Genomic DNA, 20152 nt, shown 5'->3' on the forward strand with positions numbered 1-20152 from the left:
GCACGCGTAGTAATTTTCAAAACCTCTGATTTGACGGGTGTGTAATTTCAGAAATGAAAGCCAAAAGAAACTACGCATCATCGCGCCATGAATAAGTCGTGTATCTTTGAAGAGAACGCGGATCCCAACCACGAGGCAAAGATCAGTGCCAGTTGACTTTTAATGGTAGTAACTAATAACTTAATAGGCCGTCCACGTCTTGACCAGGATCCGTTATCATCGGGGACACCAGGACACGGACCGTTCCTCGACTGTGGTTCTCACCTGCTCGTGTAAGCGTACATATATATGTGTATGGGCGTATGCACATGTACAACTTGTTGCAAGCCTCGGCTTTGCGTAACCTTTTCCGAACGTGAAACCGTCACGTAAATCGACTCCGGGTAAAGGCGTTATACCACGATCACCCGCAGGGTCTGACTGCATAAACGACACAGGTGCAGGTATGCACGCGATAAAACAACGACTCGCGATTAATAAATCCGGCTCGTGCAGGGTGCAGGTGTAATTAAGTCTTGACGGTCGCTGACAGCCACGAATATCCCGTATAATCCTCGCAGGAGGAAAAAGGCAGAAGTGTTGCGGCCAAGGCGCCGGCAGTTGGTGCACAACGCTGTATAAAACCACGTGTAGGCGACGTGTGTAACCACATAATTTTCATCTTTCACTGCAGTAATCAGTTATTACAGAATCGGCAATACCGCGCTACAACTTCCGCGCATACATTGCAAACTTGTAATCCAGTATCGTCGAGCGGTAGATGTCAGCACAGGATGATGTAATGTTCTTATCGACGTACGCTCGAATTTGTCGATTCATAAGTTGAGCTTGAAAGCAGGATCGCTCGTTTGCCCGCAGATATGTGACGATGAGAATGATAAATTGCGTCGCGTTACGTGCGCGAACCATGTTAATTACACTGTTCTAATTAACCGTTCAGGTTAAATAATCAACCAGATGATTATCGCGTTATTTTATTACCGACACTTTGCAGCCCTTTTTAATTAGTCTGCGAGCCCGCGGCCCCCCTGGAAGTTCACCTTCTCCAACGTTCGAATTTATTTATTTTTCAGGCTATACTTCACTGCTATGCATATGTGAGCAGGCAAATTATCCTCTTCGTAATTCAGGCTATTATACATGCGCGACCTGAAGTTCGAAGGATCGGTTGAACCTGCTCCATGGAATTTACTTCAGTTTCCACCGAAGCGAGATAACGTTGACGCAATTTCCGACGTGCTGGTTCTGCTTTCGGTTTCGTATCGTTCCGATAAGTATTTATGATATACTTACGACATTGTCTGCTCCGCACATATCGCAGCTACCGCGCATAAATCATTGACTTACAAGGTCTCCTGAAAAAGTCAGAATTCCCAATGACTTCCACGTGAAGCGCGTACCTGCATTATATGTATAACGCCAGGTTCGTACACGCGATTGGATGCCAACTTTCATTGATGCGGTGGTCGGCTTGCTCTTGTTGCCATCCTGCAGTGCTCAGGCTCGTTTCCGTTGGAATGAAAATTACACCGTAGTTCGCTCGGTAGTTTTGCTATTAACCGGCACTTGTAACGCCCACTAGGCACACCGCATCCCGTCGATGAGCCGAGTTCATTCAGAAGACCATCGTGCCTTATCTTTTCGCCGGGCGTAAATGAAGGTTACAAGCATCTTGTTGAAGTGAAAAAAAACTCCTTCTATCGTTGTACTTCTTTGAGTCGAAGTTAACAAAAATTTTGTTTTATCACGAAAGAACGAGGCGCGATGAGTTCTCATGGAATATCAGGCATGTACCCGGTAAGGAACTTGCGCTGCGCGGAGCGATAACAGTTAATCTCTCGTGGAAGTCGAATGAGAGGCGGAGACACTGTGTCCTGGAAGTCGTGACTAACCTTTTAGCACCTAGGCTGGCTCGTTACCGTGTTATATCCACGACGCCAGGTGACAAATTGTACCTACCAACCGACTGCATATGGTGTAGGTATGTTGGTATACGTATATATGCATATACTTGTGTGTACACTATGACGGGGACAGGTACGCGACACGATCCCAGGTATATCAGGTGCCGATCGGGGAAGCCGTACACGCGACTTGTCCTAGACACCATCTACCAGAAGATGGTGTACAGATTGAAAATACATACATCACAAGCTAAGCCTTGATCTGTGATTCCTCGAAACCTTGTTACACGCTACGATTTTTAGAATAAGAAGAGATCGGGTCATCTGAGGTACTTAGTGCCTACAAAATTGAGAATGGATCGATTTTTTATCCAGACTTATCGAAGACTCCTGACCTTGAGAGAATTGTTGAGTTCATTCCGGGCGAATGTGTTGTTAAAATTGTAGAAAGTATCAATCATTTCGTATGTCATTTCGTAAACCAGTCATGACCGTCCACTCTTGCACCGAAGCAAATCAGTTTTACACTAGGAAATCCAATTTGCATACTGCACGAGATGATGGGGTTTCGCCTCGATAAGACCAGACACGCGTGATGGAGCAAACGCGCGAATGCACAAGTGTTAGTACCAAAGTACACGGCTATGGTAGGAATGAATAATAATTAATGAGAGACGACGAGATGCAAAAGCTACTGAAGTAGCATACGAGTGGAGTTTCCCGCGGTCGCTAAGGTGTTGGTTGTACAAGCTTAGTGGGCAGTGAGCACTCGCCACGGGTGTTGGTAATCACACCCGGAATGGTTTGATTTACAGATATTCCTTCGATATTAGACGCTGCACATACCAACGTGCCGTTTTACATCCTACTTTGTAACCAACTCCTCACTTACCAGCTACAAGTAGGAAGCGCCTGTAGTGCAGGTATAAGCCAGACGAATGGTGATTACCGTGGATTTTAGAAGAAGAAAATAAAGTTGAAAAAGACTGGCTTGACAGATTTTCATGGACGTAAATCGATGTTTGTGTGTATACGAGTAAGCTTCCGTCGATGATCCTCGATTTTTCAACCTTCACGGAGAAACTCCGAGAAATCTCCGACCGTCGGATAACGAAGCCATCGCAAATGGGAGTCAGTCTGTATACTCGATAATCTACATTACAGTCCGAGCTCGGCTACCGCAATGCTGCTGGGTTTTCTTAATAACAGTGGTAAGGCCTTTCGGTCGTTTCTCGGTGTTACCGTCATTCCAAGCACGGTGTTGCGCGCAAGGTCGTTTCGGTATCCTCGGAAGGCAGAGTGAAGCTCTGCACAATTAGCACCGCCAACTGCACGCGACCGAGGAGAGAGAAGGAACAATTGCGACTTGCTCTGCCACTGGCACGTTATAAGACGGAGAGAGACCAGACTTGGGACACTCTGCAAAGAGCTTCGGGAAGAAACGAGATCGGAAAAAGGGCCCGAAGATTCGAGCCATGCTTATTTCAACGCAAGAAGTTTTTCTCAGCTGAGGAAAGAGTCCGGTGAGGTATTATAGACTTGTAGTTTTCGGTTTACAGCTAAGTTGCCCACATTTTCGAAATAAAAACTCAAGCAATACTGCAAAACTTTTTACCATTGTTTGGATCTATGGTCTCTGAAAATTATATACGCATGCAATTAATGTACCCACATGATCGAACCATTTTCCGATAATATCGGAGAAGTTTATGGCAGCATACGCCAAATGTGATTGCAGCAATTTGTGACCGAGAGTTTGCTACGAGCCTGCGTTTCGAACTGCATCAACGACACGATATTTGCATCAAGTTAAAAATTAAATTTCAATGGACCGTCAAGAAAGCAGTACGGCGATTCGATCAAGACACACTGTATAACGTAATGGTGGTCTTGGCGTGTCGGTGTGCAAGGCCTGTGTTCTGTCCACGCTTCGTGTCTTAGTCGAACGTGTAATTTAGCACGAAGGAATAAGCTGCAGGTGTGGAGTAATGGTGGAAATAAAAATACGACCGCGGTGTACAAACGAAGAAGGATAAGAAGAAAAGAAAGGAGGGTAAAAAGAGTCTAAGATGAATGCGGGAACGGTGGCGTCCGCAGGTTCAACTCGCAAGAATAACTAAGGATAATTGACACTCGTTAAATGAATACACCCATGTCGGTGGTTTTCAATGCTCTCCCGCGGCTGAATCAAGCCTACGCCCGGTCCGATTCCAGCTAAGACAGTGGACAAAGGCCCACAATGGCTTGTTACACTTTGCTCAAAACCATCGGGCAAATGTTATGTAAATAAATTTCATTAGAGCGAGCCACACGGCTATTAAGTGTCGTTGGTCATTATGCGATATTTGGCCGTTGCGCAACGCGTGGTTATGCCTCGGAATAATCTCGCTGCCATAGAGGAGCATATACGTACAGGAGAATCAGGAGTGAGGAAAGACCCTCTGCTGCGGTCATACCTTTTCAGAGAACCAAGGTTTCCTAGATAAATAATCGCTACCTCACTCGAGATTCACAATTATTAATAACACGGCCATATAGAGAATAGAATCTAGATTTTAGATCCCCATACATGGTCGGAGTCGGTGAAGATAATCACGTCTCTCTTTTCGGTCCGCGTCGAGGAGCCACCAATTCACAACGGCGACAACTCGTTGTTTATTTTTCAGTACGTGATTTTCACAACCCCGCGTTATCGGTTATGCGATTTGATCGGCTGCTCTGTCAATCGGAATGACAACGGCTCCTGTTACTGCACGCTGCATGGACGTCAAGTTCGTATAACCGTTCAAGTGATTTGACAATGGACCGGTTTTGCCGCATATATATACATACATATATATATATGTATATACGTGGGAATACCTGCAGCTATAATCCTACAGTCGCATTGCCGGCGGCGAAAGTCATTACCGGGATAATGAATTGAGGGTGATTAAAATTGCACCGTTAAATTACATTATGAAAATACACAAAGTGATTAAAAATAGTCGATAGTCGATACCCGACAAGTGAAATCGGCAGCGACGACGTTGGCGATGCGATTGTCAATCCAAACGTCGACGTCCTCCGTATTATTATATTAATTCGCAATACAGTCGCGATCACGCCTCTTGTCTCTGCCAGAGTTTCTCCATTCCGAGACAGCTCGTGAACTGTGACGTAAAATAACAGTAACAATAATACTAGTAGTAATAAAGGTGAGGAAAAAATATATAAATGGATGCGGTTTGAACGTGACAAAACGAATTATTAATCACAGATTCTTCATTGGGATGAAAAGTGGGAGTATCGCCGAGGGATTGGTGGACGATTATTTTTATATATTTGGAGATTGATGAATTACGCGTCAATGATACGGAGAGATATACGGTAACCTGATTTCAATGATTCAAAGAGTCAATGGGACCATGTGAAAATATTCATTTTTTTTCGCTCGTTCAAACGGGAACCGAATTAACATTTAGCCAGCGTACCTAATCTGATATACTAGCCTGCATGCCTAATTAATCACGTCGCTTATGCTGCTTCGTCAAAATATCACGCCGGCGTTGAATCTGACTCACGAAAGTATATGGTGACAGCGATATATAGAAACAAATTGTAACGTCCGGTCGACTAGCATGGGAAAACACCGAAATATCTCAACCGATGTTCTCCTCGAGCATTTGATTAGTCCGAGTTTACCGGTTCAGGTGCCAATCAAACGTCAACCTTTCTACATTCAACCTGAATTAAACCCGTGAAACGTAGTTTAATATCGAATCAAATTTCTTTTTTTCTTTTTCTTTTTCTTTTTCACCCCGACGACTTGAGAAAACAGAACCGTCGCCTGCGCGACTTAACGCGCTGACGACGAGGATGAAGAATTTTCAAATTTTAATCTTCGAACAAGTGGTCACGGTGTTGTTTGGGACCTTGATTCTATTTCAACAAAGCCGGAACGAAGTGCGATTTAACGAGTAGTTAACGACTCACTTATTGTTGCTCGATTATCAACGCGAAGAAACCAGCATGACGTTTCTATCCGTACAAGTTTCCCAACCAAACCTTGGTCATATACTAATGCCTTGTATATCTGTATCTAATCATTCGCATTCTATTACTTTGCTATGTACAAAAACAGGGACGAGAATCACTTGCCGTTGAGAAGAGTTTTGGCCCTTCGAAAATAGGATAAATCAAATTTAATCGGGATGATTTTTATACAGGATATTCGCTTCCATTATGTCGGCCAGCATTTGATCAATTGCAATGGATGCTTGCGAAGAGTGGCGTTGAATAGGAAGAAAACATGTATTCATTTTTGATTATCCCGAAGAGGTTCATAAATCACGATCCAACCGGCCTACGTCCGAGAATGGAAGGAGAAAAAAAAAAAATGTAAAACACGTGGTTATGCGGTCAGTCCGAACAGATTTGGCAATGACGAGAAGCAAAAAATGATGATCTCTGAACTTGTGTAAAGTTTTAAAGCTTTGTAAATGACGATGCGCGAAATATGAAACCATATACCGATGATCAATGAGCAAACGATAACATTAGCCTAACGATTTTTCAGTACTAATTGAACTCTGTACACGACTACGACTGTGGATAAGTCTACAGTATTCGCAGAAATTACGCGCAACGGCTCGATGTATTCACCAGATCAGTGATACCGAGTTCAATAAATTACCCGATACTTTTGACGAATATACAAAATGTACGGTGTAGGAACAAGTGCAGTGAAGTGAGGATTAATGATACCCTAGACGGGCGAGTATCGCCAGACTATAACATAGTGGTTTTATTAATTTTAACCCCCGTTCGATTACGCGGAAATATTTCACTTGAGCGGTATTTAACGGTACATTTCATAACCCCGGCATTAACCTCGGTGCAATTTGCAATAAAAATGATCGAAAACAGTTGGCGTCGATCGATTAACGCGAGTCACGGCTATTATAACTAGAAACCATTAAGGATGAAATATTCGGCCAATTCTTAACGCGTCTACGCGTCCGAACGGTTTTCGAAACATGTTTTGACCGACAAATAAATGAGACAGGCTTACGAAATGAGGTGAAACAAGGCAAAAGACGAAACGATCGTTAGAAAATAACTAACATCTCCGTTCTAGTTTCGAATCGAAAACCCATCGGATAAGTTTCAAGTTCCAAGTGTCACAGTTCGCGGCTCTCTAGGATATCCCGACTCACTGCCCAGCTTGGAAGAGCTTCAACCGATGTGCTTGCGTTCCATTTCGCCGTGGCGGATCCGTCGTTGAAGTTTTATCTCTGTATCATCTATCCGGCTCGTTCACGCTTCGCATGAAACGCTGTCTCAATCTTGTCACATCGGTACACGCGTGTTACGAAATGTTCCAAGAGGCGAAACACGCCGCTTGTAGGCACGCTACACAGCGATCGCATTTGTGAGAAGAGCGGGCCTAAGGCCCAAGATAGAGGTGAGCCTGGGACCGCGTTTCGCGTTTGAAATTTCACGGGACGCGTAATAGGCGGGAACCTTTTCCTCGCAGAGTCGGAGATATCGCGGAGTGAATCGAACATCGTTGATTCCCAACAAATTACAGCAAAAGTATACTCCGTAAATCTTGATCGAGGGTATTCGACTCGAATCAAAGTTCGCCGACGTCGAGAATTTCATTCGGCCCAACTCGCGGAGTGCCTTGCGTATACTCAGAGACACGACCCACGCAGCGAGTCGCGACCCACGCTTGCATTATGGGTATACATACACGATATACGTGATATTATATATCTGGGCACACCTGCCCACGCTTTCGGTTCCTCTGAATTGTTTCACCGTTAGAGCTGTCGTTCGCTCGATTTGGCATTAATTAAAAAATGCAAAACAGAGGTTGGATTGCTCGATTTTAACCGCGTTAAACAACATCGAATTAGCATTTTTTGCCACAGGTTAACTTATATACAGGTACACGCGGGTTATTTTCCACGCCGTTGCTGCGAAAGGCTCGACGCGATTCGTCGAGTCCTCCGATCCAGTGATTAAACCGTAGTATCAACGACTTCGGCCGCACGGATGGATGCCATTGCAGAGATTTCATAAACGGTCTGATCTTCTACCCAAACCAGTCGGCAATAATTGCGATAGACCGCCGAAAGCCAATTCCGAACCATTGCCAAGATCGGAACGCATTGCTGTTGAAAAAGGCGAACGCGTGTCACCGATTTGTTTCGTTCACAAAAAATTACCGAACAGTCTATCCGCGGTCGAGGTGTAACGGTATACCTACAAGACCCTAGCAGCTGTTTCACTTTAATTCTCGTTATCGTGATGCTGGACCGTCGTTAACATGTCTACACTCAATGTCCATTAAAAAAACATCGATTAAGCGGGATAGGTTGATTTATTTCCAATCGCAGACAACCGCGCGTGCGTGTGTGTGTGTGGCGGTACGTATATTCGTATTATACGTGTATCGTGTTATATATCGAAACAGTAAGGTTAATTACAATTACTTAATTGACAAAATTATTCAAATCAACCGGAGATAATATGATTGTCCGAGTGGCGGGTACTGTAACCTACGCAGGAACATCGTGACGTGCTTCAACGCTACGATACAAGACTTCACGAAAGGTTCTAATGACTGGTAGCGAGCTGAGCCGTAATGAGCATATGTATATGGATTATGATTTATGATAATGTTATATGACACGGTCGTTGGAGAGATGGTAAAAAGATTGATAAATTAATATTCCACCGATGGTATATAACGTGACGATAAACCGACACCTCGCGCTCTGCGTGTCGCAAGGTGTTTCATCGGCCCCGCGTGATCCGATCGACCCCGGGTCACCGTTCCAGGATGCACGAGATACGTCTCGTCCTTCGCACCTCGCAATAACATTGCGAGAAAAAAAGTGTTCTCCCCCAACGCGCGGTGCATGAAGGAATTAGGAAAGTTGTAAGATGGGATCGACAAATTTCCGATATCCTGTATCAATTTATCGAATCTCGCACTACGCGGGTTCGTCGCACGCACAATTTTCCGGGCAATCAACGCGCCGGAAGCGGGCCAATCGGCACGTAGAACGCCTTTTCTTTATGACCGGGTGCCCGATTGGTCGGTAGCCGGTGGCCCCGAGCAGCTGGGGTGTGACTTCTCACCCCTTAGGAGCGTAGCCACGGGGGATGACGCCCGAGGGCATGCGGGCATTGGCGTTCCCTAATTCTATTAAGATTTCATTTTAGAAAGGTGTAGCCGCTACGCGATGCACTCGGGTGCGAGAACAGCGCCGACGACACGCTGAGTCGAAACGCAGAGCTCGCTTTGCGTTTTCCAAATGTCGTTTCTCGCTGATTCGTTACTGCAGTTTATTGTACAGTCTCGAGGCGTACCCACGATTAGAAATATTTTAACGTGTAATTTCACCGAGGGGTTCGCCGATACTTTTCACGGAATATCCAACGTTGTCTAATCGATTGATTTCAAGGTTAACGCACCTCTCGCACAGCTGTTTCGCACGCGAAACGACAGCCGATAAATAAAGACTTACGGTAGATTCTGCCAAAGGACGCACAACCGATTATACATTTTGATCTGACGATCAAGATTATCCCTTTATACCGATGTGGAGATTCCGGCCTGAACCGAATCGAGTCACAGATATTTGCAACGATAATTGAAAAAATTTACCGGACAGGTACTGAAAATTAGCTGAATAAAGTTTGTTCGTTTAATTAACGATCGTTTCGAATCTGAGAACATTCACGAATCAAATGTTCGCTAAAATAGATTTTGATCAATGGTATGACAGAGAAAGAGGACAGAAGGATCTGGAAGGTACGTTAACTTGTTACGCGATCGAATCGCCTTAATGGGAAAGAAATGATTTTCTAGATCACGCATTCGAAAGAAAGACGAAGCCTGAAGTCGGTAGGTCAACTTTGCCTGACGACGTAACACACATTCGGCACGTGATATCGAGTTCGAAAACAATTTGTTCAGAGACATACACATACATGCGTAAGGTCATATAACAGGCAGATACGTGCATACATGTACGGTTATGACTTGATCGTGATTAAATCTGGGATGAGATTGTGAGTATCATTAAATGGTGATAAAAAGACGATTAACATAATGGGAGGGACTATGTCTGTGCGGGCTCGTTCCAATGATTAATTATTCTTAATGCTGACCACACGTCACTAATCATCAACGACTGAGGTAATCACCGTGCGCAACCGCTGATTGGCTGCAAAAACTCGTCCGATTTCTTCCGCTATTTGTGTAAACTCCCGCGGTACAACATATCGGGTATAATTTCATACGCGGAAGACCGTCTATGTACGGCCGAGATGGCAACCGAGCTGCGTTACATACGTATGTACGCAGCACTTCGCGACCTTGTGAATCATCTGAGAATACTAAGAATATTACCCGCTATACGAATACCTAATCATTCTCAGCCGCGGTGGAAGGAAATGAAGAGAAAAAAATCTGAATGGCGGGAAATTAATTCGTTTGTAATTTAGACTCCCGGTATTGAATATTATTCGAAACGATACGCAAAGCTTATTTTCAAAATCGAGCTAAACTAATGGCGTGTTCGATTACGCAAGTCGGTTTCGGCTGGTTGACATAATTACGTAAGTGTGCACAAGACACTTATGTATACACCTACGTATTATCGCGCCGTTAATTAAGACGCGAGAAAAGTTGATTAATCAAAGTACCGTCGTCGTGTCTGCAGCTGCAATTTCCTAGATACAGAAGCGAATTCCTCGATTTCGATCGGGAGTATTCTACGAAAGGCCACACAGAATGAGTATCTGGAATGGTACTCGGATCAGGTACGCGGGCACTCGTCGTCGTCTTTCCTTGCAATTCCGTATAAGCGAACCCGATCGCTCTGTGCATGTATGTATGTACGTATAAACGCGAATCGCTCGTTCACTTAGCGCAAGCGCGCGCGCGCCGCTTTATCCCGGATTATAAGACCGATACAGGAAATATTTACCGAGGGATTAGGAGAATATCGAGTTGCTCCAGAGCGGATTAAATTGGGTACCATCAAGCCGAGCGATACATGCACAATCCAGCCACGCGTGTATCCTACATACAAATGAGCCCGGGACGTCGATACTCGATCAATTCCACCCGGAGGAAGAAAGTTGCAGAACGTCGCAGAACTTGACCGACCGCATCGACTCGATCCATAGACAAACGCTGAGCGCAATTTTTTGGCTAAAAAATGTCCAACTCATTACTGCGGAATCGTACAAAGACCAGTGCGAAATAGGAATAAAATTTCTTTTTCATCTTTACGCCACTATCCGCTTCCTCATTACGATGGTAATTGTTTCTCTATAATGAGTAACGAGTTAGAATGTAGGTAGCTCTCTCTGAAACTCTCAAGTGCAATAAATACATCGAATAAAATTTCGCCCATCGTAATCCGGGTGGCTTTGACTCTCGACCGAATTATCGACCAATCGGAAATCGACGATCAGTTCTCGTATTAACGAGGTTCCGAATGCGCAGCCGGTGTTCCAACATCTTGGAGGAACGGTTATATTATAAGCATACAATAATTGCGAAACTCGTAGGTGTTAAAGATGGTCGTAAATTATCGTCGTAATTGAAATGTCCGCGCCGTATATTACGGAACGCGTGTAAAGTGGCTCGGTGCCGACTGTGAAAGCTCGCTATATGCAAGATTTCTAAGCTGCAGACTATTTCCCGCGGATGAAAAAGTAACTCCAATCATAGTCGGCTATTTGCCGGCCATTATCGTTCCTTCGAAAGAGGATCGATCGAGGAGGAGGGGAGAGACGAAAAAAATAAATAGAATTAGAAGCTGGTGCAGGCAGGTTAGAAAAGTGGGATAACGAAACCGTGGTTGCATATATACCGTGATATTAATCCGGGCATACGATCGGTCGAGACCTTTTTTGAATACTCATTGAGCCATGCGTGTTACACGAGGCGTCTACCGTGCCGAGAGATCCCCTGACGGATAAGCGGTGGATAAGCGGGGTATAAACGGATGGATAAAGGCACCCGGTACGCGGTTCGCCTGTGTAAAATATACAGGCAAGCAAGTAGGGTCCGAGATAAGATCTGCTACTGTCTCCGGACATTATCATTCGACTTTTGATTCCTCCGTCGTGATTTTCGTCTCACTCTCTCTTTCTCTCGCTCTCTGCTTCTTCAATTTCTGTTTCATTGTGCCCTTATCCCTGGCGCATATTGCCAGGCGGCTGTTTCTTTCTCATTTCTCACAAGCAAGGAGAACGGTAACGGGTGTAGGCGGCGTCCCCATCCCTCGACACGCATGCGCGTGTGCGTATTGCGTACGTTCGAGCGAACGCGGAGAGTGACTTCCGATCGATACGGGATCGAAACTGTGAGCGCAACCGGCGGCCAGGAGTTCTCTGTAGCCCTTGTATGTCTGACCGGCTCTTCGGGTCCATCACACGGCCGCGGAACTACCGTCAAGATTTCACGATTGCGCCGCTTGGCGCAGGACGAGTCTCTCCGTCATTGTGATCCTGCGAAGCCGCGGCGCTCGATTGGCGCTGCCGGTCAGTCCGGCCTTCCGATTCGTCGGATCGGCCAGCGGCCGCGGAACGTCGCGCGAGGAAGGCGATCCGAGGCGAGGCGATTTCGTATACCGTGGTATGACGAAAGTATGAAGATAAAATTAATTGTACGTTGGCTTCCGAGAAGTGTAATGCCTCCCGAAGCCGGCTAGAGCTCGATCACCAAACCCGGGCGTTCTCGTTCCATCGTTCGTTTGCTACCGGTACCTCACTCGGCGATCTATTTGAACCGATAAGATTTCTCTCCTCTCGTTCATTTGTCAGTCAGCTTGGGTCACAGACGCGCGTATAGCCGATACATCGGCGGGCACAGGATGTAGAAAGCCGCGGCGGTACTGGAAATTAATTGGCATTACCTAATCGAATGTCCCGCGCATTGTTTTCCTATCTACATTTTCATTTCTCGATTTCTTCACTCCCGATCATCCGAATCGTTGTACAAGTACTCGCGGGGATCTGTCCCATCTTGAGCTCTGATCGTATTTAGCCGTCAAATATCGCTCCAACGATCTGTCGAGCTCGACGCGAGAAATAACGAGTCCCCTACCTGCCCAAGTCTAGCTAGATACGCCCCGCTATCTACATCTACCTTTTGTACCCATATAACGCATGTGCCGAGCGCGTAAAATGAAACGTAGAAAGTCGACCACATATGGCGGTAGATTACCTGCTTATTAGACCACAATGGCAACCGTAACAACGGGCACTCGAAGATCCGAACCACCCCTCGTCCCTGCGGATCGTCTACAATGTACCCCCGCCTTAAATATTAAGCTAATAAGCCAGGCTGCGCGCGCTTTGTGCGTCGTTGGTATTTAGGCGAAGGTTGCTTTTTGGTGTAGGCCAACCAATCGCCTCTCCCCCTCCCCCCCCCCCCCCTTCCTCAAAAACGTATAACGCATTTTAAAAGACCCGCAGGAGCGAACCGGAGACGAGTGAGTCGTTGGCAGGCGCTAACGGTGGCATGGCGGGAAGAACAATATAATAGACTGTTCGGAATACACAATAGTAGAAAGGTACAAATGCTATAGAATTACCAGTATATTGTGAGAGAGGTGCGAAGCGGAGACTGGAAGGAAAAAAGGAACAAGGATAAAGAAAGAGAGAGAGAGAGAGAGAAGAGAAAAAAAAACGAAATAAGTAAGAGCGAAGCTGACTACGGGGGAAAAGGCGGGGAGAGAGACCCTAAATGCTCCCTTGGCGAGGGATCCGATTTCGTATTGTCATTGTAATTTGTCTGCGGGGCGCAGTTTTGGGGCGGGAACTCTCCTAAGTACTCCTCGTCACGGGGACCCCGACGTGCTTCAACAAACCCATATACAGATGGTTGTTTGTCCGAATGTCACCCGAGGTTATTATATGCCTCATTACGCGACCCGCGCAGGCTACCCTCGACTGTTTTCACGCTCTTTGCCTTCCGATTTCGCGACATTTTCCCAATATTAGTGCTTACTCGAAGATTACCTGATTACGATCATTCGAAATCTAGGTCTGTATTACGAGAAATTGCACGTCACACCAGGGTGAGGGAATATGTCGAGTATGGATGTATTCAAAGGCTGGACACGGTACGTCGGATTCCATACCCAGAGCGAAACATCCGGACAAGCTCGAAATTAGAGCCAATAAAGTTGGGAGCAGAGTCGAGAATGGTAGGTTTTAGAATCGTTTTAAAATCTGACGTCTGTCCGGACTGCATTTGCCAGAGACGTCCAATTTACCGTCGAGGATACGTCCGGCGTCGAAGCATGAGTATGTATCCTGTTCCAAGTCCGCAGCGCGGTGCGCAAGTTTCCTTATGGTCGGTCAGCTCGCGAATAACGATCTGTAACACATCCTTCGGGAGGTAAATGGATAAGTGGATAAGCGTTGCGTAACCCGCTGGACCGCCTGGTGCACCTAACTGCCCTCGGTCTACATGTGACATCAGAGTGAAAATGCCGATCATTTCCGCTAACTATCTCTGCCTATATCGAACCTGTCTCGGATTCTCCTCCGTACTGCGGCTACGTTCAAGTCTGTGCAACGAGACTCTTGTCGGGGATCTAGCCGAGACGACGTGCTCCTGCAGTTTTCTCCGATGAAACCCGTCATGGTAACCACGGGGGAAACGCGATCCCCCGAATTATTACTATTTTTGAAATATAAAGTGAACCAGAGATCTGGGACGAGGTTTCGAAGAAATTTTAGGACTATATTTTAGGACTATAGGAAATCAAAGAATTTGTTGTCTACTTACTCTTTAGGATAGGCAGATCGTTCATGAAACCACCGTCGTCGACGTTCGTGTTCTGAAAATGGAGAAAGTGGAAGGAATTAGATGCGTGAATATGAAAATTGCGTCGACTTTGAAAAGTCACACAGTGCTGAATTACGAAATTCCATTCCAATTCGATGTGAATAACTTCGATTTTAATCCAACGAATGAATGTAGCTAATTACGTAGTTTCGACCATCGTATCGTACAACAATACGATTAACTCTATTGAAAAGCCTTGAAGAAACATCAAAATTTGGGACATTCAACGCTGTGCGCACAAATGCGTGCAGACTGCAGATTATATTTATGTAAGAGAAATAGCCTGCGGCTTTTTCGTCAGCAAATATCTGGCAGATGGAATAATTTCGACGGGATGCCTGATCGAAGTTGATTAAAAGTAAATTACAACATATCGTACACAGGTTTTACTCGCGAAAACTTGGGGTGTGCGTGAGTGGTTAAACGTATGTAATAAAATCCGTGAGTATATCCGGTACCGAAAACACTGAACGGCCAGTGGGTCGTTCCAATGAATATCATCAGACAGAGTATAATACGTATCCGAAAATATTTAAATTAAATTCTTCCTGATATTACAATATCATGAAACGTTACTCGAGGTAATAACAATATCCGAGATAGGTCAGAAGACTTCGCCCTCCCACTTCCATTTTTAATATAAAATGCGCCTCTCGACCGTTCGGTCAAAGACTCGATGTATCGGACTTTTCGATAAGGTTATTCCGCCGTGTTATGCACGCGAGATTGAAGGAAAAAAAATTCGAGATTCTTTCCTGGAATATCTTCGCATTTTTTCGCGGATATCTGCGAACGTTTGCCGCACGAGGAGCTCTGACCCTGACGGCTTTGCCATCTCCGTTTTCACGAGCGGCGACTCAATTTGTTACACTTAATTATTTCTGCAAGAGCATCTCGTAACGTGATTAGCTGTCGTCTCGCGTCTCAACGCCTCGGTGGCAAAGTCCGCCTAATTATTATTAATTAACCTATCTCTGGCCAACGAGTATAACGTTGTAGAAATAAACGGGTTCTTCGTTCGATGCTCACGTGTAATATATTACGGTAACACATTTGTAAGCCCGGACGAAGCCACCTGCATCGCGTCAAATCTGTTGTGAACGACTTTAATGTTTCTGCGTACAATAATAATTATCGACCGGGGCTTCCGTTTTCTTCCATCTCGTCGCCTGTAATCGGACAGTCGAGAAAGTGCATGGAATTTGTTTGGCATTTTTTTTCTCCGTTATAATTTGGACATTCTTATTTTATGCAACATTTTTGCGATGCTGTGAGAAAGGTAATTTTCATTTGATTTTATTTTATTTAATTTTTTGCAAAAAATTATCTCCGAGCTTGGCAATTCTTTCCTATATGTATCTACATTTCGCATCTCGGACCGCGCTTTCGAATTGTTTCGTCTCTGCAGTCGCGCCCGCGAAAAATTCCACCTCGGATTCCGGAACACGGGTCAACTATGCGCAATTATGGAATTACCGAGAAGGGGGAGAAGGAGGAGGAATAAAAAGTTTCTACGTATTCGAGATAGCGGTGAGCTCGCCTCGTTTTGGCGTTGTTCGACTGCCAAGCTTGTATCTTTGCACCTTCGCAGGTATATCAAACGACCTCCACGTATGCCAGTTGTGACGATTTGTTCAAGATAGAAGAAGAAAATTAAGAATATGAAAGAAATGAGGAGCAGCAATCTGAGGAGGTTCAACGTATTTTTTTTGACCGTCGTCACGCACTGCGTGCCTCAAATAAAAGCGAATCAAATTATCCACGGTATTTATAACGGAAAGTATATCGAAGCGTACAGAGGAATGTGAACCTTTGTCCAAGAAGACCTGAATTCACTGTCCATCGACCTAACACGAAATCATATAACACGTCTGAACTCGAATTATCACGCTGAGAGGTGACGAGGATTAGAAAGAAGCAGAGAATAAAAAGGTCGAACAAAATAATCTTAGCACCTGTAGCAGGCTTGTTTCATTAGGCGACCGTATAACCAGCTTAGATTAACAGCTAACTAAGCCTCTGTAGAACAGGACAGCGACGAAAAAGAGTCCAATCTTATATGTACATGTCGTAGCGTATGTGATCCACGTCTACCGTATATTGGACAGAAAATAAAGTTTGAACACTGAGCAAAAATTGATGGACTAATTATTGTTGTCGATTGAAAATTGGCAAACTTTTTTATCAATTATGAAAAATAAAACTTTTCTGGTCTTGTAAACGCGGCACGGCATCTAGGCTGCCGAATACCTTCAAACGTGTTTTATTCGCATCGAAAATCACGCGGGCACGTGTGTTTACTTTTAGTATAAATCTTGCGTAAAGTTAGCTCGGAGCGCAAAAACTGAAACACAAAAATAAAAAAATAAGCAAAGCGAGCGCCGCTAGCGGTGCGGAACTTTGTCCTATTATTTCGCGGTTTATTTGTGAGTTTTTTTCAGTGTAGGTACACACTACAGATGTCTCCTAATAAGCGCGCTTTCGACGATATTGCATAATTCGCAAGCGTGTACATATCTGCGAATTTTACCCCATCACTTCGGAGGTGTGTGATTTCACGCGTTGACTCAAACGCGCGAGTTACAGCTACACGGATTACGCAGGGTGTATGTATGCACATATACAGATATGTGTACTATACATATGTACGAACATACATACCGCATACGCTCGAAGCGATCACCGCGCACGTGAATAAATACCCCGTGAAACGTATAATTTTCAATAATAATCACGATAATAATCGCGCGCAAATATTTACATATCCCAGGAGAGCCCGGACAGATGAGGAATGATGTCGGAACGGACGCGTGATGTCTTATGGGATACGCGTGTTGCGAAGCAAGAGGTAGGCAGAGATACGTGCAGCATCGTGCTGCTGCATGCCTGCGTGTGGGCCACGTTTGCGGGTATTGCTACACCCGCGGATATATCATATGTAAGGCACCCACACGTCCCTGATTATGAGTTTCTACCGCATTCGCCTTCGAGCATATCGCGCGATTGTGCATCGCCGCGTTATTACTCCGTTCTCTCCTCGGATCCCGACGTTTCGAGTCAACTTATCACGGCAAGGGTGATAAACGAGCGACATTATCCAGCCGTACAGAGGTTATTGTGTGTCTCTGTGGCAATTGAGCCGAGGACCTGCGATATCCAGGATACGATCCTTTCCTAATACGTTATTCCTTATTTTCGTTTTTGCAACCGTCGTACGGTGTACGAAGGGAAGAGAGAAATAATGGAAGGTGTAAGAGAGTGCATTTATGGTGTGGTAGCTGCTCGCTAGCCCGATTCACCAGTGACATTAGCTCGAGGTGATCCATGCACCGGCCGGTGGAAGAGCCGGGCGGCCATTTTCTCCAATACGAAGTGTTGTTCATCATAATTTAAAATAGATTAAGAAGTTAATTATTATTCGTGAATGACGCCGCCGAAAATCAGGCCTCGATTGTAATTATGCCGAGCTCGAGTGATGCAGGGGCTTCGGTATACCCCCTTCTCCTAATTGTCTCTCTCCCTCTATTTTCTCTCTCTCTCTCTTTCTCTCTCGCGCGCATTATTCCGGCGACGACGTTTCGCCGGACCCGAAAATAGGACCCATATAATTTTCGAACTCGTGGTTAGACACCGCGCCTAGAAATAATGCCGATGCCCCGCGTTAGATGTATAATACTGATCCCTTTGCCGGTGTAATTTTCGTCCGTTCGTTCATTCCCTGCGTTCACGTGCGTCTAATTTACCGCGGATGAACGCGACCCGAGAGAGGTATTCACTCTTAACCTCGTAATGTTCCACAACGCTCTTTGGCGCACATTGTTCCGTTATGTTGTACAGTGACGAGTATAAAGCGCGAACGTAATTGTCAATGAACAATTGTTTTACCGTAGATAATTATACAAATTTATTTTTATTTACTTTGGGAAGATGACTATTTATAAAAAAAAAAAAGTTTCGAGAACTCCAGAGTTTGATCATTTTGAACGGTCTAATTATAAAACCATTTCCATTAAAACCACCTAAAAATAGTGATATCTCAGTTCGTTGTTATTCGAATTTGGTAAGATTCATTTCATTTACATAGTACGGTCGTTTTGTCATTCGTTTCTACTATCATTGAAGCAAGTCACGTTGATGGAGGTTTTTAAAACATTTGTTTTCTCGTTCCCTAACTTTCAATTTAGACGACCCGGTCAATTTGTACTAACAAATATCACCGTTTACATTTTTTATGATTTTTCATTTACTCCTTCGCCAAATCACGGAACCACGTCACGGGTGTAGAAAACAGCGAAACGTACGACGGCCTGCAACATTGCGAAAGCGGACCAGACCTGTTCATTTCGGTGTACAAAGATCCGATAACGATTTAAGACCCTAGCTAACGAGATTTATAATATTGCAAAACTGGCTCGCCGTTCGGCGAATGTCCACCTTGAGTATTTGAATTTCCCCTCGCGACTGTAGAGTCACGTATGCCTTGATATTCGCTGGGTGTAACCGAGACGTTGTGGATGTATGTATTTTAAAAAATGCAAAGGCGTTGCAGGAGCGAGCGGAAAGCGCCGAGGCATGAGACTCTTTAACCCTCTGGAATAATAATTGTCACCGATCAAGGTATAATTATATTAATAACTTTTTACGAGGACATCGAGACCGATCGTACAGGGATCGATCGATCGATACATCGATCGACGCAGGACCAGAGATATTGGCAAAGGCCAATTACCAAGCAATGCGGCTTCGACGATCGTACAACGGGACTTTCCCGATGACAGCGTAAGAAACGAGATAAAAAAAAAAGTCTACCGAGATCGGATCAAACGAAACTCGCCGAAGGTTTGTGATCGTCGAAATTGCGTCGTCAAAAAGGGCCGAGCTTCTCGTATGCGTGCAGGAATCTTACTTATTTACCGATTCATTTGTTGCTCGCGCGTGGATTATCAACACAAAATTGGACGATCTTACAACTTTTTTAAATTTACCCGACGGACAATTGTCCCGCGCACCTCTTACAGCCGAACGAATAATAATATTAAAATAATATAAATAATAAGAAAATTGTTCGATTACGTACATCATCGCTCACCTGGGGGTCGTCAACGAGGCTTGTGTGTAGTACTAGGTCGGTTTGGTCGAGTCCCGGGGGTGGCAGCAGGGCGTCGGGACGTCTGACGCCGCCGTACTCGACGCCTCGACCTCCGCCTCCGCCGCCACCTCCTCCGCTGCCTCGACCACCATCGTAGGGAAACGAGGCATGCATGTTCGTCTGAAACAATACGAGAAAAATTTACATTTTAATCAAGCTGCTTCGTACTGGCGAGATAAATTATTGCTATTCCTATTCTTCTGATTCATATTTTTTCGGGCTTGC

The 20152-nt window shown here is 45.0% G+C and overlaps 1 protein-coding gene across 6 annotated transcripts in view; it reads right to left on the reverse strand.

The window, feature by feature from the left end:
* Nucleotides 1–20152, reverse strand: part of LOC124301224 (transcription factor AP-2-epsilon) — a 205393-nt gene that overhangs the window by 19298 nt on the left and 165943 nt on the right. For 5 of the 6 annotated variants that reach the window (XM_046756018.1, XM_046756016.1, XM_046756014.1 and 2 more), the window contains 2 exons: nucleotides 19856–20047; nucleotides 14719–14770 (listed from right to left, as the gene is read on the reverse strand). In XM_046756018.1, the coding sequence (XP_046611974.1) occupies nucleotides 14719–14770; nucleotides 19856–20047 (244 nt within the window). The remainder of the gene's footprint in view (nucleotides 1–14718; nucleotides 14771–19855; nucleotides 20048–20152) is intronic. The other variant, XM_046756015.1, reaches the window with a different exon arrangement.

Source organism: Neodiprion virginianus, chromosome 3 (genome assembly GCF_021901495.1).
Source record: "Neodiprion virginianus isolate iyNeoVirg1 chromosome 3, iyNeoVirg1.1, whole genome shotgun sequence".
Taxonomy (NCBI): Eukaryota; Metazoa; Arthropoda; class Insecta; order Hymenoptera; family Diprionidae; genus Neodiprion; species Neodiprion virginianus.